Source organism: Cydia amplana, chromosome 1 (genome assembly GCF_948474715.1).
Source record: "Cydia amplana chromosome 1, ilCydAmpl1.1, whole genome shotgun sequence".
Lineage (NCBI taxonomy): Eukaryota > Metazoa > Arthropoda > Insecta > Lepidoptera > Tortricidae > Cydia > Cydia amplana.
Genome location: NC_086069.1, coordinates 7,502,638 through 7,526,918, shown reverse-complemented (window position 1 = coordinate 7,526,918; position 24,281 = coordinate 7,502,638). Strand labels below are relative to the sequence as shown.

Genomic DNA, 24,281 nt, shown 5'->3' with positions numbered 1-24,281 from the left:
ATGTACTGATGGGACCATGTTGAGCTCCAGTATGTTTACCTTACTATTTATTTGTCCTACAAGTAAGTCAGTAACACATAAGTATACCGATAGTTGCAATTAGCCCATTATATACAATTTTAGGAGATTAAACGCAAAAATAAATTTATTTATAGTATTTTAATGACAACTGTATCTGTATATGTGTCTAACATTCAGACTATTAACCACTGTTGCGAGCAAGGAGTTCAATTATAAAGTAAATTTTCCTTTAATTTAAATAATTTAAATTAAATCTTATTAACCAAAAAAAGACACCAACATCAAATACATTATTTACAAATTGTTACTTAATATTTAAAATAAATATCAATGGTTAGAAAGTAAAAACCATTAGTCTTTGTTACAAAAACATGTGTAAACAAAAATGTGCTTATGCAGTAGGTACAATATACTGCTGATTGACTCCATTGTATCTAACAATCACCAACCTATTCATAGTGAATAAAAGAATTCAAATTAATGCTCTTTTATTACTAATTCCCCCCAAATTTGGTTTACTTAAACAGATTTAAGAAATTCTTTATATCTTTGAAGTATACCAAAGTCCGTCATATTTTGATGTATTAGGTACTGTATCCCGGCACATTCCACCACAAAACTTACTGTATTCTGGAATATTTCTCGTGCCTTATGCATATTTTGCGGCACTAATATCCCAAACCATTTAAGTGGATTAATTGTATCTTCGGCTCTATTCTCTACAACCTGAAATTGTTTGTCTTCTGTAGACTGAACAAGTACAGAAGCAGAAAATTCTGGACTGCTTTCAGTAGGAAGTCTAGTAGTGCTGACTGAGGTTTGGCCCATTATATATCTTGATTTAGCAAGATGTATGCTGCCTTCATGAATCCTGGACTCAATATTTATTACATTCTGCATTTTTTCTTCCATCAGGTGTAGTTGCTTTAAAGCAAGTTTGTCAAGTAGACCGGATACTGCCTCTAAACTGAATGAGTTCCTTTCTGGAAAAAAAAAATTTAATAGTTATACTTTGTACTCTATTGTCATAGAGGTTACAATACATCATATTTTAAATCTTTAGCAAGCCCCAAATAGCCAGCATGAAGCAAAATGTGTCTCCCACTGTAGGGATATTTGAATTAAAACCTGACTATGGTATATAAAATTGGCATGTGAGAGACATATTATCTTCCTAGGCCTGATCCTGATTTAGAGTTAATTGACGAGGTCAATACTTGAATAGCGAGAGGGGTGTTTTTTTCTACGTCTAGACACTCGTAGCATATGTAGCTGCGACATTAATTTAGTACGAACTATTGAGGAAATATGGCTATGTATTTGGTTTTTTATTCTGATCGATGAAATTTTTCATGACACGATTAAAAAAATATGTATTACATGTACTTGCCTGCTAGTTCCATGATAATTATTAAGTCGTATGCAACAATAACTAATTTTTCTGAGCCGCTATGTAAATCTAAACACAAGAATCTAATCACATGACTGACTGACTGACAGTGACACTTCTTGATAGCGATGGCGAGTCGACTTATATCTCACTCGGTTTATAATCGATTTAGACTCTCGCGCGAGCCACGAGACGAGCCGCGAGTCGCGCCACGAGACGCGAGTCCACCGCTTACACTCGCGAGATTTGGTTGACCAGCTATAAATTTTTTACTGCCCACTTTGTCACCTCTTTAAGCACTAACAGACGCGTGTACCCTTCGAGCAACACCGGCTTCCGACACATGCTTTAAGGGTGTACCGAACCGCAATCTTGGTTAAAAGCCATAACCATGCCATAACAGACTACCACACCGCACTCTTTCTCGCTCTCACGTATGGGTGCGGCGCACCATGACCTTGGTGCGGTGCGGTGCGATGCGGTAGTGTATTATGGCTTTTACTGGTGGCTACATTGGCTACTTAAAAAACGTGGCAACATTACATTTACGGATACGCCGACAGCCGAGCCGACACGCCGCCATTTTCTTCCAAGAAAATTGAAGCGAGTGAGGAAGCTCGTATATTCTTGTTATTCTGTGGAATATTGTTGCTGAAATAACTGATTTACCATCTATTATTAGAAGCTATCCAAAAATAACATGTCCGACCGAAAACGTTTACTGGACGAACTAAGAGTAATAGATTTGCGTGCCGAGTTGGAGAAGCGTAACTTAGATAAGAGTGGTGTACGCGGTGTACTCATCACGCGTTTATCAAAGGTAGACCATTATCTTTAATTCTATCCAATCGAGCTATTTAACATTAGCAAATTTTTCTAGTGATTGCGGTCGCTCTATAGTTTTTACTACTAAAATTTTGCAGATTGAATACTATAATAACTACAACATAAGTCTTGTTTGTTATAGCATTTAAAAGAAGAGGGTCATGATCCTGCAACATTCAAATTTGACCTGAGTACACCCGAGGGCAAAACTCCATCGAAGAGGACGCGACGTTCGGAGAGCACGGTGGAACAAGAGGCTGAAGAAACGCCCGCCATGGAAGATATGATTGTTCAAGATGATGCAGGAGAGGAGGATGACTCTGAATCGCTAGATACAAAGCCGGATAACGAGGAGAAGACACAGGAAACTATGGATGTTGATGGGACAGAAAAAATCAACAGGAAACGTGAAAATAATGAAGAACCTGAAACATCTCCACCCAAAAAACCCTGCACAGACAATATACCAAATGAGGAAGAAGATCAAAAAGCTGAAAACAATTTGGAGGAGGATAGCATAAATTTGGACCTTGGTGAAGATGAACTGCTGAATGAAGAGGTACGGTTTTATTTCTTTCGGGTCACTGTTACCTTGCCCTCAGTAGCCCCTAAACTAACTAATGGCTTCCTGATGGAAGTAGATTAACTGAGCCATTGGTTATCATCAAAGCTATGACCATGTATTTATTCTAGTCATTTGTAAATAGAAATTATAGTAGGCAGACAATTGTTAAATTTTACAGTTAAATATATTTTGGTTCATGGTTGGAGTTCTCTTTATTTTTATAACTGTCATAGAAGTCTAACATGTAAAAAGGTTGTATGACTTTCCATGTCAACTGTGAAATCCAATCTTTGGATTGGTCAACTTATCAAAGCTATAAATCTATTCTAACTGTAAAATGTTTGGAGTCTGGCCAAGAATGCAGCTGCAGCTGTTTTCTATATGTTATTTACTTGTTCCAGACGGATTCTACTGCAAAGCTCAAAAAAGGTAAGTTCTAGGCATAGTTGGACTCCCCAGTCCCATTTATAAGTGCAAACTTTTCTGTATATTGAAAGCTCAGTGAAATTATTATTTGTGTTTAAACTTATTGTTTAATTACTTAATATGCTGAGGATTATAAATATTTAACTATTGCAAATACTTGTGGAGTGCGGCTGCCTTCAAGAATGGAGATGACTGACAATGGAGAAAAAACTCAGATTGTATAAATTGGAGGCACCACCTAGAGAAGTTGCTGCTGGTTATCACCACAAAATAAAACAAGCATTGTATAGGATGAGGACCCACCAGTTTCTTCAGACTATGCCAGTGATCAACATACTCCTTCAGCTAATATCATAATGTTAAAGTCATGGTTCTTCTTCTCATGTCACAAATCAAGACATAATTCACATGCCTTGCAGTGTACAAAACTTATGTTCAACATACATAGAGCTCCAACTCCGCTCTGGTGCTCAATCCATCCCTAGGGACAGTGGTGCTAATATAGAATCAAGTTTTCAGGTCAAAATGAAATAACTTTTCCCATTATCAAGAAATGTGAAGAGAATCATCTTGCTACTTTTGACCTGAGTGAAGACAGAATGCTCGCAGGGCGGGTCGCTCGTAACGAGCGGCCCGCGCTGCCCCCGGCGACGACTGACTCGTGTACTGGCGTAGATGACGGCGCGAGTGAGGAGCCCGCACCGAGCGACGAGGCTACACCAGCGCCTGCTGCGGCTCCGAGCGACCCCTCCGTCGATGACCAACAAGTAAACTCCGAAGCCGTCGCCACTAGGTTGGTGAATGCCGAACGGCCGTCGCGACGCCGCCCCGCGCATCTATATTCTCCGATTCGAACGATTGATACTCTAGTACGTTATCGCTACAAAGTTTTGCACCAAACACGTGTCGTCGTGTGGCGCCAACTGTGAGGGTCCTTGACTGGTCGGCGATGATTCTGCGTCTCCGATGCCTGTGGATTGGACGACTGTTTCGTGTGTGCGACGAGCTTGCGCTTTCTGCGACTTCAAGCCCCTACTACTCAAGAGGACTTGAAGAAGATAGTTACAATAAGAGCGCGCGGCTGCGGTGCATCATTGAAGGCGTACCCGGCCCCCAGCACGCTTCGCTCCGGTCACCGAGAGGAGTAATAATGGTGCAAAACTTTGTAGTCGATTGGGTGTGACGCAATGTAACGACTTCTCGCGCTTCATTTTTACTTGACTGCACATTACACCTGTTACAATCGTGATCGCAATTTGTTCATGTTCTAATTTTAAAACAGTTTATAATTTTACTGATCTTTCTTTTTGTTTTCCAGCAATGACTGCAATAAATCGGATAAGGAAGCTAAAGGTGAATTTAATTGTGATGATGATGAAATATTATATACAAATTCAGTGAAAGGTTATCATTTATTAATAAATGTCTAATTTTGCAGAGGGTCAGGACAAAGATGGCGAGGGTGACAAAAAGGATAAGAAGGAGGATGGCAAAGAGGGCGGCGCGCGCAACCTGTGGGTCAGCGGCCTGTCGGGCGACACGCGCGCCAAGGACCTCAAGCAGCTGTGCAGCAAACATGGGAAGGTAAAGGGCATCTCCTTGATGCATTCTATCAAAGCTATGGCCCTTGTTTAGACTTAAAGCGAAACACGGCTATTTTTTATGGCCGCTATCAATTTCGAGGTTTGTGTCCAACGAAAATCAATTATAGTAAAACTGTAAATGGTATTATTATACAAAATACAATGACAATATTGCAGGTAATTGGAGCAAAGGTAGTTACAAATGCTCGGACCCCAGGCTCGCGTTGCTACGGCTACGTCACTATGGCTAGTGCCCAGGACGCTGAAAACTGTATCAAGAACTTGCATAGAACTGGTCAGTGCCACTATTTGCCTTTTTCATCATTAGTGTTTTAAGGTAATATTTTCATAATGTTATTTTAAATCTACAGAATTGCATGGACGAATGATCTCTGTCGAAAAGGCTAAGTCTGAATCAGAATCATCGTCTCGGAGGCAGCCGACAAGATCGGACCGCAGATCGAGCAAGGATCGTAAAGATGACTCGAAAGATAAGGAAAACGAGGTAACGTTAATAAATATGTCGAACACAATTTTGTATAAAGAAAACATATTCATCATCATTCGTGATCTTGACAAAATGAAATTGTTATAGGATGGCAAGGAGGGTAATGAAAAAAGCGCCGAAAAAGTAAAAAAAGAGGGAGAGGTGTCAGGTGAAGAGAGCACCAAATCAGAAACGCGCGACAAGGCAGACCAAAAAGACAAAGTAAGATTGTAACAACGTACATTTATTCATAACAATTCTCCATATATTTAACCCTAAACCAGGCTGTCATTTCAAAAATGACAAACTAATGTCTGTCTTACTCATCAAATAAAGAACACATGTTTAAATTGCCCCATGTGGGAAATATATATCCCTTAGCCTGGTAAAGGGTTAGTTACTAATTCGTATGATAGAAACATCGAAATGAGGGGCGACCGAAATTATAATAGTGTAATACAACAACGTTGGATTTTAGACTGAATTGTTATGTATGACGGAATGATTATGTAGATTAGCGTTTTAAAAGTTGAGTCTAAAACTTTGTTAACAGGACAAAGCTAAACGCAGCACCAGAAGTCGTGAAAGAAGAAGGTCACCAAGGGAAGTCCTCTCGTTTTCCAAGATATGGGTAAGTGAAAACAATTAAACATTATTATTTGTTGTTAATTTATTTTTAGACATTTGGAATGCCACGTGTGACTCGTTACCGACCGACCGAGTTGTTTTGTAGGACAAAATACTGAAGTTTTTGTGTCAACTTTACGAACTTAATTAATACACATACACACGCGTAAATACTACTACTGGACCCATATTATATCCATACTAATATTATAAATGGGAGTGCCTTTTTGTTACATTTTGACGCTTAAATCGCTGAACCGATTTAGTTGAAATTTGGTATTAAGATAGCTTGAGTCCCGTGGTAGGACATAGGATAGTTTTTATCCCGGATAGCTTCCCAGAAGTGAGATAATTGATGAATCGCATTATGCTCAAATTAAATTATGGCCTTTACAATTTATCAACTAGGTACTATAAGTTTATAATATTATTATTTTTCTATTGTAGCTCGATATTTGTAATCTAATTTAAACTGTTGTGAGATATACTAACATTGAATAATTTTACGGTTTAGACTCAGTTGTTTTAAGCACAGACCAACCCCTATAGACGGAGCTTATAGGACGACTCGCGGTCACCACCCGTATGTAGCGCCCAAGCTAGCAGTGTGCATACGCGTCTAAGAAAATAAATCGTAAACTGTTGAAGTTATGGGGAAATCATGGGATATTGCATTGTAATATGGTTTGGCGATTCATCTAAGACTTCCACTTACGTCAAATTCATTATTTCGTTGAAAATTGTTTCTTGTCCCCCGGGGTTCATTGTATACTGGTCAGTAAGCTCAGGCCGTATATCCGTCCCTTTTCGTCAAATTAAAGGCATACGTTGTGTGGTTTTTTTAGAATCCTCTAGGGGAGCAGTTAGGTCTCATGTCACGAGATGGACCTGGTGATGAACTTCAAAGAAGTGCGTGGGAACTCGGTGTTGGTTTGTGATAGACATATGTATAGTCTGTCAAGCAAAGTATGTCAGTAGCACTAGCAATGTACAGCAAAGTGAAGTAGGGCAACACTCAAAGAGCATTATTATCGTAACCTAAAATTTTACAAATATTTACGATCAACGAGCATAATTGTACATTGCAGGCAATTGTTGCCTGTAATGAACGTGTCCCATCCCTATGCTTACGTGTGACATCGCGCCATATTTGGAACGGCCAAACGCAACGTCGTGAGCACCCCTCCTGCACCTCACAGTTTGGAGACTTGCGTCGCGAACAAAATTACCAATATTAGGCTTCTATAGGCTATTTTCTGTGGTTTTAAGTCACTCGCGCGACATGTTTCGGCGAGCCTAAGTCTCCTTTCTCAAGCATTAACAGTGCGAGCAGCGTTCACGACGGCTGTGTATCGCGTACTCAACATGTCGCGCGAATGACTTAAAACAAGTGAGTCTAAACCGTAAAATTATACGATATTTGTAAATTAGGGAACTATAGGTCTATAAAGAAATCAATTTGTAGCTATTAGCGGTTGCTCATATGTTTATTGACTGTTTCTCAATAAAAAAAAAAACGGACGACACTTATTTTTCTTTTTATTCCTTATCCCTTTTTGTAAAACGGTGTTAATTCCAACTTTGAGTGTGTGCGTGTCGTCATAGAGCAATATAATAAGACAAAAGTGCTCACTCCATACATCAGTTCAGACTATTAATTTCAGTGTTTACATCTAGCATCGAGTAGCGGAACTATCAGTACTGCTACTTGACAATAGATGTAGCACCGACCGGAAAGTCTTATCTCAACAGCATAAGACTTTCCGGTCGGTGCTACATCTATTGTCAAGTAGCAGTACTGATAGTTCCGCTACTCGGTGCTAGATGCTAATAGTCTTTTTGGTACTAAAACTGATGTATGGAGTGAGCACTCTATGTATTTTTTTCTCTATGGTGTCGTGCAGAAAGAGCGCGACGTGGCGAGAGCCCGCGAGCGGTCCCGCGCGGCGCGCGAGGAGGAGCGGCGGCGGCGCGCGGCCGAGGACGCGCTGCGCGAGCGCGAGCGCCGCCAGCGCCAGGAGAAGCACCGCCTCGAGCTAGAGCGAGAGAAGCTGCGCGCCGAGAGGTCTGTACCACAGAATAACTAATAGTACTACCGTACAGAAAATTCACTCCTTCACAAAAGTCAGATTTAGGTATAAAAACCGGCCAAGTGCGAGTCGGACTCGCGCACGGAGGGTTCCGCACCATCAACAAAAAATAGAGCAAAACAAGCAAAAAATAAATATAAATAAATAAAATAAAATAAAATTTGTTTATTTCAGACCATGAGATCCATATTTTTGTTAGTTAACCAGAAAAACTTACATCAACAACTTACAACTTACATACAAAAAAACGGTCACCCATCCAAGTACTGACCCCGCCCGACGTTGCTTAACTTCGGTCAAAAATCACGTTTGTTGTATGGGAGCCCCACTTAAATCTTTATTTTATTTTGTTTTTAGTATTTGTTGTTATAGCGGCAACAGAAATACATCATCTGTGAAAATTTCAACTGTCTAGCTATCACGATTCGTGAGATACAGCCTGGTGACAGACGGACGGATGGACAGCGGAGTCTTAGTAATAGGGTCCCGTTTTTACCCTTTGGGTACGGAACCCTAAAAATTACACCTATATCGCCGCCTGCAAGCAAAATTGAAACTTATAACCGCGCACGAACCGTGAATCTCCTTTGCGCGCCGCAATTTTATGACCGAGCTGTGAGTCGGCACGGGGTTATCACTTGACAAGTTTTTATACCTATACCCTCTGATTTATTATTTGTACTTAAGAAAAATCTACTGACTCATTCATCTTTGTAGCGTTGTCCTGGTATTTTTTTGGGTAGACTGGGGTCCTCTCGGCGACCTGATGGCAAAAATTGGCACATGAGAGTTGACACTCCGGCCTGAACAGGAAACTATTCGTTATTGTGTCTACACAGGTTTCCTCACGATGTTTCCCGTCACCGAAGTATGATTGTTAAACCCTACTACAACTGGGTTACCAATACATTGCCCTACCCGATTCTTGTCATTGTCACTATTTTTTTAATAATGGAAATTCGAAAACATAGCGATATCTAAAACGCAATTTGAGGTTACCTATATTATTAGTTAGATACGTTTGGTTACAGGGAGAAGATTGAGCGTGAGAAGAACGAGTTGCTGCGGCTCGAGCGCGAGCGGCACCGGCTCGAGCGCGAGAAACTCGAACTCGAACGACTCGAGCTCAAACGCGCGCAACTGCGGTGAGTATGCTATAACAAACATAAAATAAACACAATAGCTGGGCTTTACAGTAACTTAGTTACATTTGTTTATAGTGTAATGTATTTACCAGTTTGGCTCGTCTAAACTCTAAATCATCAGTTTAAAATCACATTTTCCATATCCACTATCGGCCGTACAGTAAACCATACTAATAGCGAGCGTCCAGAGCACAACATTCCCTCTCATATAATTATGAGAGGGAATGTTGTGTTGAGTTTTAATAAACTTCCTACCTACTTATTCATGTTTCGTAGCCTGGAGGAGGAGCGGCGCAAGCGTGGCTACGAGAGTAGCGCTGCCTACCGTAAGACGGCCGCCAGCCCGCCGCCCGACAACTACGAGCGCGAGCCGCGCCACAAGCGGCCGCCGCCGCCGCCCATGGTCAGTGTAAGTTGCTCGACACACACCGTCTCTGTCTCGACTGTCGCTGCCTCCCTCTACCGCGAGACGGCCGCCAGCCCGCCGCCCGACAACTACGAGCGCGAGCCGCGCCACAAGCGGCCGCCGCCGCCGCCCATGGTCAGTGTAAGTTGCTCGACACACACCGTCTCTGTCTCGACTGTCGCTGCCTCCCTCTACCGCGAGACGGCCGCCAGCCCGCCGCCCGACAACTACGAGCGCGAGCCGCGCCACAAGCGGCCGCCGCCGCCGCCCATGGTCAGTGTAAGTTGCTCGACACACACCGTCTCTGTCTCGACTGTCGCTGCCTCCCTCTACCGCGAGACGGCCGCCAGCCCGCCGCCCGACAACTACGAGCGCGAGCCGCGCCACAAGCGGCCGCCGCCGCCGCCCATGGTCAGTGTAAGTTGCTCGACACACACCGTCTCTGTCTCGACTGTCGCTGCCTCCCTCTACCGCGAGACGGCCGCCAGCCCGCCGCCCGACAACTACGAGCGCGAGCCGCGCCACAAGCGGCCGCCGCCGCCGCCCATGGTCAGTGTAAGTTGCTCGACACACACCGTCTCTGTCTCGACTGTCGCTGCCTCCCTCTACCGCGAGACGGCCGCCAGCCCGCCGCCCGACAACTACGAGCGCGAGCCGCGCCACAAGCGGCCGCCGCCGCCGCCCATGGTCAGTGTAAGTTGCTCGACACACACCGTCTCTGTCTCGACTGTCGCTGCCTCCCTCTACCGCGAGACGGCCGCCAGCCCGCCGCCCGACAACTACGAGCGCGAGCCGCGCCACAAGCGCAAAACGTTCAAGTTGATAAACAAGACCAAGTGCGGGTAGTTCGAAAAACTCGCGCGGTTAGAAGATGCTGATGTCAACTTAAGCCAGTCTTCTCCGAGACCACGGGGACAACGCCGTCCTCGAAACGTCGGAGGTAAATCTTAGAACTTACATACGCGATTAAGTCCCGTTGTACTATTTAATAATGTGGAAAACTATCATTGCCGCGGTGGCTATCGTTAACAGAAAAAAATAAAAAGTAAAACCGGCGCCATACCGGCTGCTATTTTCACTTAAAATTTAGTTGTATCAATATAATTAACTTAAATTGCAACTTTAAGAGTGTTTTTGTATGAAATGAGTTAATGTGATTAATTTTTGCAATGTAAATCAATGCTGAACGTAGTTTATAGTGCTAAATAATATATAATATACAATATCATTCCAGTTTAAGCGCAAATTCGTAACTGTAAGTACTCATGAAACTAATATTTGGTTTATTGTGATTTTTTCGCAAATGTATTAAAAAACGTCGTTCAATGTATTTACTTGTCCCATGTCTTTTATTCGCCTTCGGCTCATAAAAGACATCTCGGGACTCGTAGATAATAAGACACTTTTCACACTTGCATTGAAATGTACTATTACGATACAAGTGCGGAAAAGAGGAAATTCGAAACGAGTGGCGATAAATTAAAACACGACCGAAGGGAGTGTTTTAAATCGACACGAGTTGCGAATTAAAAAAGTACTGTAAATATGCCCCATATGTACTGTAAATATTATTTTGGGCTCTTTGAAGGCAGAGGATGTTTGACTTGCTGGTAGTAGCCTATATCTGGATCCGTCCAGATTGGCTTGACGATTGAGCAATATACTCTTAATTTGTTGTTCAGAGATAGTGCGGATTGTCTTCCAAGGAGCCATAGTAGGTTTCTCAATCTGTTATCGTCTTCTCGTTTGTGCTTGATGTGTTCCTTCCAGGTCATCCTTAGATCCAAGTAAAACCCAAGGCATTTGACGCAGGATGATTGCGGCAATTCAGCATCTCCTAGTTTGACTGGCGGGCAGGTTTCACGCCTTAGTGTAAAGGTCATGTGATGCGATTTAGGGGCACTAGCCTTGATACGCCGTTTATTTAACCATTCGTAGGTTTTGTCAAGTTCAGCTTGCAGAATTCTACTTGCAACATTAGGGACGTTGTGGCACGCGAGAAGAGATAAATAAATAAAAATCCTTTTATTTTCTACTGTTTATTACTTGGATTTATGTCTGGTTAGTTAGATATTCGTTTATATTTTTAATTTAAACGAGATACTACATATTCTGCACTCTCTTATCGTTAACAAATTGAATATCTACATTCAATTTGTTAACAAATTTTAAATTTTAACAAACTTTAGTCACAAAATAGATACAGTACAGAAGTCAATCACATGTATGTACTTCACTTTTCATACCTACGCTCGGCGGTCGCTCTAGGGTTGTCAACTATGATTTATGCACAAAAAACTATCGTGGTAGTGGCACTCGTATCTGGTAGTGGCCGGGGCGGGGTGCTTACCTACCTACCTAACTGTTCTGTTTAACGTTAAAACGAACCATTGAAATACAAGCAGATACCTACTTACCTCTCTGAAACCACTGGTAGCTTAAAAAACGACAATTCACCGTTTAATGTTGAATTTAAACAACCGTCCACTGAATAGTCATAATAACTTTTTTTTGTTTCTCCATAATTGCACAAAAAAGTTTACAGACGCGTGTCTCAAGCGGTTGACACTCGCGCTCGCACTGGTCCCAACCGGTCCGAGATATCGTGTCTGTGAGCAGTGTCTATGTGTGCGTTGCTCGAGCGCACTTTGTATGTAGATTGATTTCTGTACTGTATCTGTTTTGTGCTTTAGTGTCCTCTAATGTTGAAATTTTTTTCCGCAGTCGTCAAGCCGTGGCCAGTTCGAGGCGCCGCCGCCGCCGCGGTTCGAGATGCCGGCGAGCTACGACCGCTCGGACAAGCGCGACCGCGACCGCGACTACAAGCGGGACTACCCGAGACACGTCGCCGGGAATAGACCTATATGTATGTCGTTTACTTTATTTTACTATTCGATTTGTCCCATTTATTGCATGTGGAGTTGATCCCATAGTAAAAGCTATTTAGAGCTGCATATTCTGCTCACACAGTTTGATAAAACTTTGGAGTATTTATGCTTACCTTTACAACTTCAACCCTTACAAACTGAATAAAAAGTCTGCCGTTAAGATTACAATAGTCCCATTTCACTAGGGATTTTTTTTTGACTTATCGAGGTCTCAGCATGTTTTTTACAGCCTCGGTTAGTAAATTTAGCACTTCCTTTAGAGGACTAGGTTCGTCCGTCTGGTCGTTCGCCGCAAACATCGGGAGCGTCAAATTTGCCTGTAATACAAAATTTAAAAATAAGAGGGACGAAAGACAAAGAGGTGCTCAATATTCTGACCTCGGGTGGGGGCCGGGCCTCCTCGGCTCCCCCTTGTACTAACGTCGGTGTGGCCTCAGCCGGCAGCCTGAAGTACCCGAACGGCGGCGGAGGCGCCGGCGCCGGCGCGGAGGAGGCGCGGCAGCCGCTGCCGCCGGGCACGCGCGGCGGCGGCAAGGAGGCGGCGCGCTACGAGCCGCGCGAGCGCTCCTACCGCGCCGACCCCGCCAAGCCCGACGCGCGCGCGCCCGCCTGGCCGCACCAGCACAACTCCCGCTACGCCGACCCGCAGCCGCCCGCCAAAGGTACCTAAACTAGACCCGATCATCTTTCTAAAGCCCTTGCTACACGGTCGCCGACAAGCCCCCAGACCGCGTGGCCTTGGTCCGTCCCGGACCGTGTAGACAGTTGTTTCCAACAAAATTTGACCAAAACTGACCAAGGTCAGACGGTTAGTAGGCTTGTCGGCGACCGTGTAGCAAGGGCTTAATACTACATGCTCTTCTTCTTCCCGGTTCCCTCGTTGCTGGGGATCGCGCCCACATGTGATTTGTCCGTGTGAATATTCCATGCTGATACGATTCCTGATGCGTTTCAATTTTGTTCAAAACGGTGTTTCAATTTTGCTGCGGGCGTGAGCATAGTTAGCGCTCAGAATAGTTATTTACGATACGAGTGCAGAAAGTAGGTAATTCGCAACTCGTGTCGATTTTAAACACTGTCGGCCGTATTTTAATTTATCACCACTCGTTGCGAATTTCTTACTTTCCGCACTTGTATCGTAACATAGTTATTACTTTTATATATGTACATTTTAATTTGAGAAAATACGTCACACAGATTCGGGATCTTAAAAACCGGCCAAGTGCGAGTCGGACGCGTGCATGAGGGTTCCGTACCATTACGCAAAAAACAAAAAAAAATCACGTTGTATTAAATATTACTTAAATATTTATTTTATAGTGTTTTTAGTATTTGTTGTTATAGCAGAAACAGAAATACATCATCCGTGAAAATTTCAACCGTCTAGCTATTACGGTTCATGATAACTCATGGCGACAGACAGACGGACAGCGGAGTCTTAGTAATAGGGCCCCGTTTTTACTCTTTGGGTACGGAACCTTAAAAACAATTTGTGTGTTACGACTTACGATATATTTGACCACTTCGGCCGTCCCTATCGGTTCGATACCTAGTATAGTAGAAGCTTGTGGCGTAACGAGTCTTCGTTAAGATCGGTTTTCCTAGGATAGCGGTGCCGTCATATAGCGGCCGTCTCCATACTAAATAATACGGCTAAATATGGATGTCGTAGTATTTGTATGGAGACGTCCGCTATATGACGGCACCGCTATCGGAGGAAACCAAAGCTTTACGCCACAATTCGTTACGCAGCAAAATTGAAACGTCTGTTCGTGACCCCTCAGGCGGCAGCAGCGGCGGCGGCGGCGGCGAGGCGTGGTCGGGCGAGGCGCGCTACGGCGCCTACGAGCAGCGCTACCCGCCCGCCTACCAGCCGCCCCCGCCCGGCGCCACCTACCCCGACCGCTACGCGCAGCCGGCGCGCGACTACCGCAAGTACTGAACCCTCGGCCACGGTGAGCGCCCGAGCCCCACGCCACGCGCCCGAGCCCCACGCCCCGACCATAGAGAAAAAAATACATAGAGTGCTCACTCCATACATCAGTTCAGACTATTAATTTCAGTGTCTACATCTAGCATCGAGTAGCGGAACTATCAGTACTGCTACTTGACAATAGATGTAGCACCGACCGGAAAGTCTTGTCCCAACAGCATAAGACTTTCCGGTCGGTGGCGACATCTATTGTCAAGTAGCAGTACTGATAGTTCCGCTACTCGATGCTAGATGCTAATAGTCTTTTTGGTACTAAAACTGATGTATGGAGTGAGCACTCTATGTATTTTTTTTCTCTATGCCCCGGCTCACTTTTATAAAAACCTCGAAAGGTAACGGCGATATCGAGTCGGCAAACTAGTGTAGCTCGAGGCTTTCCAGTCTCAAATTTGAATACCCCTCGACTAGTTTTACGAGACTGCGCTAAAAAAACTTCCAATTAGGTATTTGTAATTCACGAGTCTAGTCAGCGTTCTTTTAAAGAGGCAGTAGGTTCAGAAGGAGTTTTTAAAAACTCGTAGCGCTTTTTGGGATAACAGTACGGCTGACATACGTTTAATTAGCATTCTTGAGACCTTTCTCGTGGAACTGTATCGATTCGAATTCTTGAGTTTTTGACTTTCGTTGGATAAAAAAAATAACAAATCTAAAATGCACAAAAGCTAAAAACATGAAAAATCGGCAAATTACTCGGTAAATCGGTAACGTATCGACTTTTTATTTTATAAAACTTAAAAAAAAAAATAAGAACATAATATCCGCGCTCTCGGGCACGCACTTCCATCTCGCTTACGCTCAGTGAGAGAACACGATCTTACTGGACCTTAAGCTCAACTCAAAAGGCCTCCAATATAGACTTACAATTATTAATAAGATAAATTTTTCATATTAACAACAATTTCTTCTAAACTATTTTGGTTTTAGAGGAGCGTGGGGTAACTGGTGCGGGCGGGTAATGAGAGCGATGTCAATATTATAGACCCAGGCCCACTTGCACCATTCCACTAATCTGGGGTTAACCGGTTAAACCTGGAGTTACCATGGTTACCAGTACAGTTTGACACTAGGTTAACGGTTTAACCGCTCAACCCCGGGTTAGTGGGATGGTGCAAGTGGGCGTTACTCAATTATCGTATTCTTTCTTATATGGGCATGAGTGGACCGCAATTAGTTGCAAGAGACTAATGTTTGTTTTTGGCTCCGCGGTTATAAAAAAATGATATGATAAGCGTTTAAATTTAATATATTATATGTACATGCCGTTTAATATATATGTAGACTGGCCAGTTACTGAAACCTTATACTAAAATGAATTTTGTTTATAGGAGTAGGAGTTGAGTAGAATTCATTTTTAGTTTAGGGTGGCCAGTTACTGGCGAATTACCCTACATAGCATAACTTTTATGCGATGCCCGTTACTCCGACCCCAGGGAAGTTGGAAAGGTGGATAGTTTCATAGTGGATTTAAATCAAACTAAATTTTTGTTGCAGGTAAAGGACATTCTTTGAAGCAGACAGTTTAATTTAGCAACCTCCGACTTCTTCATGTGAGATAAATATAACAGACGATTATTTACGTAATCAGCTCAAAATATTATATGGTGGACTTTTGACTCGATGAGTGTGTTTTCAGTGGTAGATGTGAAGATCTTTTTATAATTTATACAAGTCACTTAGTTATTCTGACAAGTGTATCGGCCATGATATAACAACATTTATGTTTATATGTTTTATCAAAGTACAAAAATGTGCATCCTGAAATTTCATGTTGCACTTATAAGTACTGAATTTGATTAAAGTTATTTGCAAATGTATCCAGTATTTACTGATGTGTTTACACAATAAAATATGTATGTATGGGGTGCTTGGTGGGAATGCCACAAATCTTGACTGTATATCATTTACACTAATTATCTGTGTTACAGAGAATTTAAATAAGTATTTTAAACTTGTATATATTATGTAATATTAAAATTAATAAAACAACTATATAAGGACTAATATTGTAGTTTATTTCAACATAAAAGTATTACCTTATTAATTATTATTATAAGCATCAAAGACACAATATTTTTTTTGTATGGAAACGTATTTGTTGTACATACAACAAATATTATATGTTGTTTAAAACAAGTCACGTTATACTTTCTCGAAATTTTATTTCGGATCGCATTTCCAAATTATTATTAAAATTAGTGTAAACAAGGGCTGTTTTAATATTTGATTAGCCTCACGAAATAAATCACGTGTGCCCTACCTAGTATGGACAGTTCCCCGCCCTTTAAAGGCGAGGTTAACGTTAAACCCAGAATATTCTTTCTAGTCCTTTCCAGAAAATAGATGAAATTTTACAAATACCTACAGAACAATCACAATTAATGACAGAGTCTTTCTAAAGACTAGGTGTTTAGAGCCATGCAAAGACTTCAAACAGGACTAGTTCTTCTACATACAATTAAAATGAATGAAGCTTTTAAACGTAAATCAGCGTAATTTTGAGTAGACCTCATCCAATTTAGGCTCAAAAGACATTCTCGGTCACACTATTGTCTTTCAACATACTTAACATATTTTACCAAAAGATTCGTGCTAAAAATCATAACGAACTTTCATTGTTTAAGTCACACAAATAATCCTGCCACCGTTAAAGCCACTATCGCATAAGTCAATATTATTTATTTATCTAATCTAAAACCTTTAAACTAGCAATTCAATATATGTATATATATATTTCGGGGATCCCGGAAACGGCTCTAACGATTTCGATGAAATTCGTTATATGGGGGTTTTCGGTGGATCTAGCCTAGGTCTTCTCTGCGAAAACACTTGAGTTATTATGTTTCCCAAGCAAAGCTCGATTTTCCAGATATTAGTCATTTACTGATCATAATTACCTATTTATTATTGTAAGCATAATTTTCATTTCTTAATGATTTTATTTGTAGTACCTATTACATTACATGTTTTTTGTATCACCTTACGTGTAATTACATTTCAATTTACTCGCTACGCTCGTGGTTTAATTTTGGAATCTTTCGCTTGCTCGGGTACTAATATAAGCACGAGCGGTTAAACAACTTTGCCCCCTTGTAAAACAAATAACTATTCCCGCGTTAACACGATTCTAGAGGTAGACCAGTGGTTCCTAACCTGGGGGTAATTACCCCCGTAGGGGTAAAACTGGTATTTTACGGGGGTAATAAGCTAACCTAATATAACAATACAACAAACGTACACGTTTTATTTTTTTAATACCATTGGGAGGAGGGGTAAAATCAGGTTCCCTAGTTAGTCATAGGGGTGACCGGACTGAAAAGGTTAGGAACCACTGAGGTACAAGCTGAAGTTGGCAGCGATTTTGAGAGCCCAGACTGCAAGTCATAATAATAACATGTGCATGTCATAATTTCATAGAAGCTTAACGTTTAAATAACACTATCACAGTCTGTGCTGTCAAAATCGCTGCCAATTTAGCTTGGTCTAACCCTACCCTGGTCCCTGCAACTCGTTTTCGTCCATTTTTTCACGCTTTCTCGTTTTTGTTGCGGACCATTCAGAATCTTAAACTGGGTTATACTGATAAGATATATAATCTTTTAAAATACTAGTAGGTAAACTTAAAACTAAATACCAGAAAATACACGTTAGAGGATGATTGTTCTACTAAATTAACAAAATAATTGATTGAAATCACAAAAATACGTCTGAACGTTTTATAGCAGATCCAAATTCTAAAAACAAAGAAAGATTAATAAATTTGAGGACGAAGCATTTGTGCATTTTCAACAAAAAGAGTAGCGTGGGCTGGCACAATATTATTATTGTCATTATGTAGGTATGGCGCAGAAGGATAGGCATACGCCGATCGGTCGTCTTCGCTCCTCGGCTCTGCTTCAACGACGTCTTCTTCTAATTCTTTTAGAGCTCTAATGGCCTCTTGCTGACCCTAGAAATACAATATAATAAAATGATTCACCATTTCCCACATTGTGAGAACTTTAAAAACTTGTAAAAATTGCCAATTTGAATTTGCCGAGCACATACTTAACGCCCGTCGAAAGGATAGAAGCAATAACCCCTTTAGCTAGAAGACTTTAGTTACATGCGGACCGAACGCATGTAGAGCTTGGCCACGGCCACATAGGCTTGGCGACACCAGTGTTGGCCGAAACGTTAATTCAATTGACTTTTATTGACCATTAACCACTATAAATTGAACTGTAACCGTCCGTTACGATTTACGGTTCAATTTGTAGTGGTTAATGGTCAATTGCAATTAACGTTCGGCCAACACTGGGCGACACCAAAACGCGTTGAGTACGTGATGCGTACATCGCGCTGTCACCGTGCACTCAGCTAGCCCGTTCGCATCACGCACTTGGCCGTGTAACTCCCTACCGTAGATGAGTATGTTATTTTATTTGTTACTGCGGGTCGCGCAGCGCGACGCAAGTCGCAGCCGCTTGCGTTTTGAGTCCGCATTAAGGCCACACAGGCAGCAGGCATTACTGTCAACAATGTGCTCAAAGGGTGGGTTTAGACGGCTACAATATGCTATAGTTACCTGCACAGCAGCTAGACGAAGCAAACGAGTGGCAGTGGCTACATCCCGCGTGAGGCCTCCTCGGCCCTGACCATAGTAGATCCCCAAATTGTAAAGGGCTGCAGGGTGTTCCCGAGCAGCGGCTGATCGGTACAGCTCCATAGCCTGAGTATTAGTACCAAAAATGTATATACTGTATACAGACCATTTTTATTTTACTTATAAATTTTTTTCGTTACATTTGGTAAAATTTGGTGGATAGTTCCCTGAACTATAATATCCATAATAACCGAAATTTCTTGAACGGTTTTTTTGTCCCAAATTGGGATTCTGTATTTATTAGGTACACCCAGAATGAAGAGAGCTCTTTAAACCAGCCAAATTTTATCCAAATCTACGAATAAAAAATCGGCCCATATATCAACTAGGAAATACTGAAATTTGCAAACAAAAGTTACATTCAATTAAGCAAATCCAGAAAACTCTGCGTAAGGTCAATGCGGCCAAATTCGTCTGCGGAAAATTCCGTACACGAGCATATTTTTTTAATTTTTTTCAACGGTGCCCTATTGATATTCCGAGAAAAAATACGCCGATTTTTGTTTCGCCGACAACGATTCGCCGACGGGTTGTTTGGCAGAGTAACGATTGGCCGAATCGAATCTCATTACGCATAATAGTCGTTTGCGAGAATAGTCAATAAGCAGAACATTGATACGCATATTTACTATTCGTAGAATAATCATTTAGTAACTGCCCGAATTTGTATGTAATTACCCGAGAAACCATTGGCCGAAACACAATAGGTCGAATGTTCATTTGGCATTAATATTGACTAGCAGAACTTAGAATATTCTTACCGCCGGAGTTACGCACAATGTTTTTCATCACACTTTTTTTTTATATCTTTATTTAAAGAGCTTGGTCACTTTTGTGACAATGTCGCTCTGTAAGTATACAAAAATGTAACTTTATCTTCTACTTAATCCTACCGCAACAAGTTTATAACTTTATATATACATTTTGCATCCTCAGATAGTGGGTGCCCCAAAATTTGGTTGCAACCCCCAACTTCAAATAAGGTTTCATTCATAATATCCTTTCTCTCACTTTCATTCCGGACACACTCCATGATGATATGGTATGCATCCTCCAAAATGTCACATTCGTCACAGTTTGGCGACGGCACCTTTTTCATCAAAAACGCAAACTTATTTAATGGGATGTGCCCGGAACGTAATCTAAATGCTAAAACTAATTCGCGTCGACCCATGCCAGAGTCTTCAAACCATGGATTCAAGTTGTGGCTGGATCGTTTTATACCATATCGCCTTATCTACCGATCTACAATCAAAATATTCACTCCACATTTGCCTACATTGTTTTTTGGCTAGGTAAATTTTATTCATAAATGTAGGTACAATACTAAATGGGATTCCATCACTAACCGCCTCATTTGCTAAAGTATCTGCCACCTCATTACCTGTGAGACCTATATGGGATGGTATCCATTGAAGGGTAATCGATTTATTGCATTGTTTTAACGTGCGAACTGTTTTTAGTATGGAATAGGCTATCGGTGCTCCTCGATAATTCGAGGTGCATCGAGCCAGGTGCTGAAGGGCACTTCTTGAATCTGTCAGGATTACAAATTCTTTTCCATCCACTGATTCAATCCAAGATAATGTAGTGAAATAGAAACTAGTTCGATCTGCATAATTGATACATTGGCTGATATTTTAAACTTAGCCGATACCTTGCACTGGGGGTCATAAAAGGCAGCACCGGATATTTCCTTATTTTTGGAACCATCTGTAAATATTTTGTAGTGCAACCTATATGTTTCGTCCAAATATTGTGTGCAATTAGATTTAAGTTGGTTTTTGTCGTATAGTCTTTTAGTAATGGGTTCTAAATTTATTTTAATGACATCAGACACTTTTATATTACTAACCCAAGTATCTAAGGTAAACATTTCCAGTTGCTCTTTTGACTGAATTAGGACATCCTTTAGCCAATTGTGAATCGAAACTAAAGAAAAAAAACTAAATTTTAATCAAAATAATCATAAAATAACGTGAGATTTCAAATATTATGATGAAGTGCAGCTGATGATGATTTTTTTAAAGCATTATGTTCAGCGATTACTCCGGCACCCAATGGTGCGATTTGAGTAATTATTTTTTTGTTTGAAAGAAGTTACCTTCGAGGTATTCCCGTAATAATTTTGGTTCTGATCTGATGTTGAAATCCATGAGGAATCGACGGAACTACTCAATTTTTAAAGGCATGTGTATTATGAATTCGGTATTTTCTAAAGTAACTCGATCATTTCCTCCCGAAATCCACCAATTTGATGTAGTGCAATTGTAGCCTTACCAATAATTTGACACTACATATTCGCTAACTTCTTCGTAACTTACTTTATATGCATACAGTATGTATGTTTTTTCCAAAATCTGTAAAAGCCAAACTTCATTAATTTTAAATCGAGGGAAGGTCTTCTTAGACGGTTTTCTCGTAGCAGCACGGGATCTGGTAGCTGCCCTCACTGACCCAAAAAGAAAATCCACTGTATACTTAACGCATTTAATAAAAAATGATAATATTTTATTTCAAAAATTACCTACCTTTTGTTTCGAAAATTACGACTTATATGAAAAATGTGAAACGTTATTCGACTAAACATTGCTTAAACGAAACGATTACTCTGCCAAATGGTAATCGTCCAATAATAGTTCTGCTAATTTACACAGAAGCGAACTGAACGGCATGTGAACCAAGAGTCTACGTAACGTTGGTCGACCAAAAGTTACATTTACAAATAAATGACTCTGCGAAACGATGTTCGGCGAATCGTTGTCGGCGAATCGATAATCTGCTAAAAGTTTCATGGAGAATCATTAGGTACCCCGAGAGTACACATACTTTAGACTGCTGAAGTGCTGAAACTAAATTGTCAACGTAGATAACATGAATGAAAAAAAGCGGTCAGCGGTTTGTAGGTACATAGCAATGTGTTGTTAACACTATTAGTTAAAGGAAAGTGTCAAATGAAGACAAAATAATGTAGAAAGCTTTCTATACCATTTTTTCGTCAGCAGCAACTCCAAGTCCCATCTCATAACACAACCCTAAATTGTACTGAGCTGGTGCATGGTTACGATTTGCTGCGGACCTATAACAAACAAACCAGTTAGATTATAATAAATGCCAACCATAACATGCATGGCCAGATTATATTACGTACTCTATAAACAAAGATTTATTGATTGTAGAAATGACCCTATTTTCAAGTATTTTTTACTTTCACTTTTACGTTTTAATATCCTGTACTGTTTTTATGTGAAAGTGTTGTTTTTGTTTGATCTCTCTCTCTCTCTCTCATTTGATTATCCAAACTACTTTCGTAAGAGAGCGCTGGTGGCCTAGCGGTAAGAGTGTGTGAAGAGACCACTGGTGGCCTAGTGGTAAGAGCAAGCTACTTTCAATTCGAAGGTCGCAGGTTCAAACCCCGGCTTGTACCAATGAGTTTTTTGTAACTTATGTATGAAATATCATATGATATTTACCATTCGCTTTTTGGTGAAGGAAAACATTGTGAGGAAACCGGTCTAATCCCAATAAGGCCTAGTTTACCCTCTGGGTTTAATGGTCATATAGTAGTAGGTGTCGTAAAAACTAGTGCCTACGCCAGTTCTTGGGATTAGTTGTCAAGCCAACCCAGGCTATCATGAGCTGGGGCAAATAAGCCGGGATAACGCGAGGAAGAAGAAACTACTCTTGGTCCCAATTAGTTTGGTTGGATTATCAAGGTTTTAAAGTAGTTTGCCCATTTCCTAACATAAATGGGCAAACTACTCGTGGGTTCAAGTCCCACCCAAGACAGTGAATTTTTCCACATTTAATTTATTTCGAAGCTTAATAGCATCGTTCGCAGACGTTTCTGCTTAATACAAAATTAATTTATAAATAGGCACCTATTGTAAGTTGCCTATTTAGATTGAGATTAATAATTAGTTATACAAACTTGAGAAGGTTCAAGCCATCTTGGTGGTGTCCATTTTCAAGAGCAGCAAGCCCTAATTTGTTCTCAATGGAATTCAGAACTTCTCCTAAATCATTTTCTGATGAATCGGTACTACAAGCACCACTGCTAGAATTATGGTTTTTCTCTCCACCATGTTCATTTGTTATAAAATGTACTGTAGGAGTAAAGCCCCTTAAGACATTCTCAATGTTAGGAATAGGTTTTAAGACTCCATCATTTTTCTTAACATATTTCACATATGGATACAAAGCAGAAAATATGCCATTTATTGATGGACATTTCTTAGAGGGATCCTTGAGATGGCACTTGTATTTTAAGTGAAGCAGTTGACTGGCATACCACCCAACAACTAGAGCACTGCTCTGTAAAACAAAAAGAGTAACATGAATTGATATAGCTATTATACATTGATATATTATTATGCATTCCAATAATAAATTGTAATGCTACATACAGAAATGTGAGGCAGCATAAATATCTACACAAAAGCTGTTTATTTCTGAATGAACGTTCATTACTACTCCCATTATTGTTTTATTAAATAGCTCCTACCTCAACAGTATAAATAAACTGTATTGCTTACCCATGTGATGGCACCTATCCAACTGCGGTTTAGCTGTTCGAAGTTCCACCTATTACTGTTGGTGTTGTTATCACTTTGATAAGAGCCACAGCATCTCGAATACCAACGGCATGAAGGAGATCGCTTATCCTTATCTTCCGAACAACCATTTGAGTTTCCATAACCTGTAGTACTACGTCTGTCGAAATGGGCAACGTTCCTTTCTAACGTGTCCCTGATGCGACGAGATACATATTTCCACATGTTAAAAAAAGAATATAGATGGGTATTGAAGGTTAAATTACAGGATTTCCATTGTAGGACAGCAAGAGAACACTCAAAATATAATTATATCCCTTCAAATCACTTGGCCTAAGCCAGTCGCCGAGGCCAATCGTCAGTCAATCGGGAGCCACTAATACACAACCAAATAATGCTCAACCCAAGAATGTACAGCCCAATAATTGGCGTCCATGATGGACGCGGATTATTGGGCTGTACATTCCTGGGTTGAGCATTCTCGGTCCGCGCAAGTTTGGTCCGGGGCGATAATACGAAGCCACTATTTTCACAGGGCAACAATGTACGACCCCATAATTCGCGTCCACTAATTTGAGTCCCTTGGCTTTCAATTATTGGGCTGAACATTATTGGTACAGGTCGAGAAAGCCCGACCCAA

The 24,281-nt window shown here is 41.1% G+C and overlaps 3 protein-coding genes and 1 long non-coding RNA gene across 4 annotated transcripts in view; 2 read left to right on the top strand and 2 right to left on the bottom strand.

The window, feature by feature from the left end:
* Positions 1-24,281, bottom strand: part of LOC134663232 (protein male-specific lethal-3) — a 177,823-nt gene that overhangs the window by 74,663 nt on the left and 78,879 nt on the right. The gene's annotated exons all lie outside the window — the stretch shown is intronic.
* LOC134647707 (uncharacterized) overlaps positions 1-24,281 on the top strand; it is a 111,414-nt gene that overhangs the window by 18,273 nt on the left and 68,860 nt on the right. The gene's annotated exons all lie outside the window — the stretch shown is intronic.
* On the top strand, positions 1,985-14,419 carry LOC134647682 (scaffold attachment factor B2-like). Its single transcript, XM_063502040.1, has 16 exons — positions 1,985-2,231; positions 2,379-2,795; positions 3,203-3,230; positions 3,903-4,020; positions 4,546-4,580; positions 4,666-4,811; positions 4,988-5,105; positions 5,182-5,315; positions 5,406-5,519; positions 5,851-5,928; positions 7,829-7,989; positions 9,046-9,159; positions 9,436-9,562; positions 12,290-12,431; positions 12,891-13,115; positions 14,238-14,419. Exons 1-16 carry the CDS (start codon positions 2,112-2,114, stop codon positions 14,393-14,395), a joined length of 2,235 nt encoding a protein of 744 aa, XP_063358110.1. The 5' UTR covers positions 1,985-2,111; the 3' UTR covers positions 14,396-14,419.
* Positions 18,123-23,940, bottom strand: LOC134662812 (uncharacterized). Its single transcript, XM_063519124.1, has 5 exons — positions 23,624-23,940; positions 23,020-23,402; positions 22,077-22,167; positions 19,011-19,154; positions 18,123-18,392 (listed from the first exon to the last, which is right to left on the bottom strand). Exons 1-5 carry the CDS (start codon positions 23,864-23,866, stop codon positions 18,195-18,197), a joined length of 1,059 nt encoding a protein of 352 aa, XP_063375194.1. The 5' UTR covers positions 23,867-23,940; the 3' UTR covers positions 18,123-18,194.

Bases quoted from the DNA above. Each gene is read 5' to 3' on its own strand.
- LOC134662812 (XM_063519124.1), bottom strand. From the start codon at position 23,866: ATGTGGAAATATGTATCTCGTCGCATCAGGGACACGTTAGAAAGGAAC. The intron at 23,403-23,623 runs GTAAGCAATACA...TTTGTTTTACAG, and splicing joins GGATAGGTGCCATCACATGG to AGCAGTGCTCTAGTTGTTGG. The intron at 19,155-22,076 runs GTATAGAAAGCT...ACTAATACTCAG, and splicing joins TTGCTGCTGACGAAAAAATG to GCTATGGAGCTGTACCGATC.
- LOC134647682 (XM_063502040.1), top strand. From the start codon at position 2,112: ATGTCCGACCGAAAACGTTTACTGGACGAACTAAGAGTAATAGATTTG. The intron at 4,021-4,545 runs GTTGGTGAATGC...TTTGTTTTCCAG, and splicing joins TCCGAAGCCGTCGCCACTAG to CAATGACTGCAATAAATCGG. The intron at 4,812-4,987 runs GTAAAGGGCATC...ACAATATTGCAG, and splicing joins TGTGCAGCAAACATGGGAAG to GTAATTGGAGCAAAGGTAGT.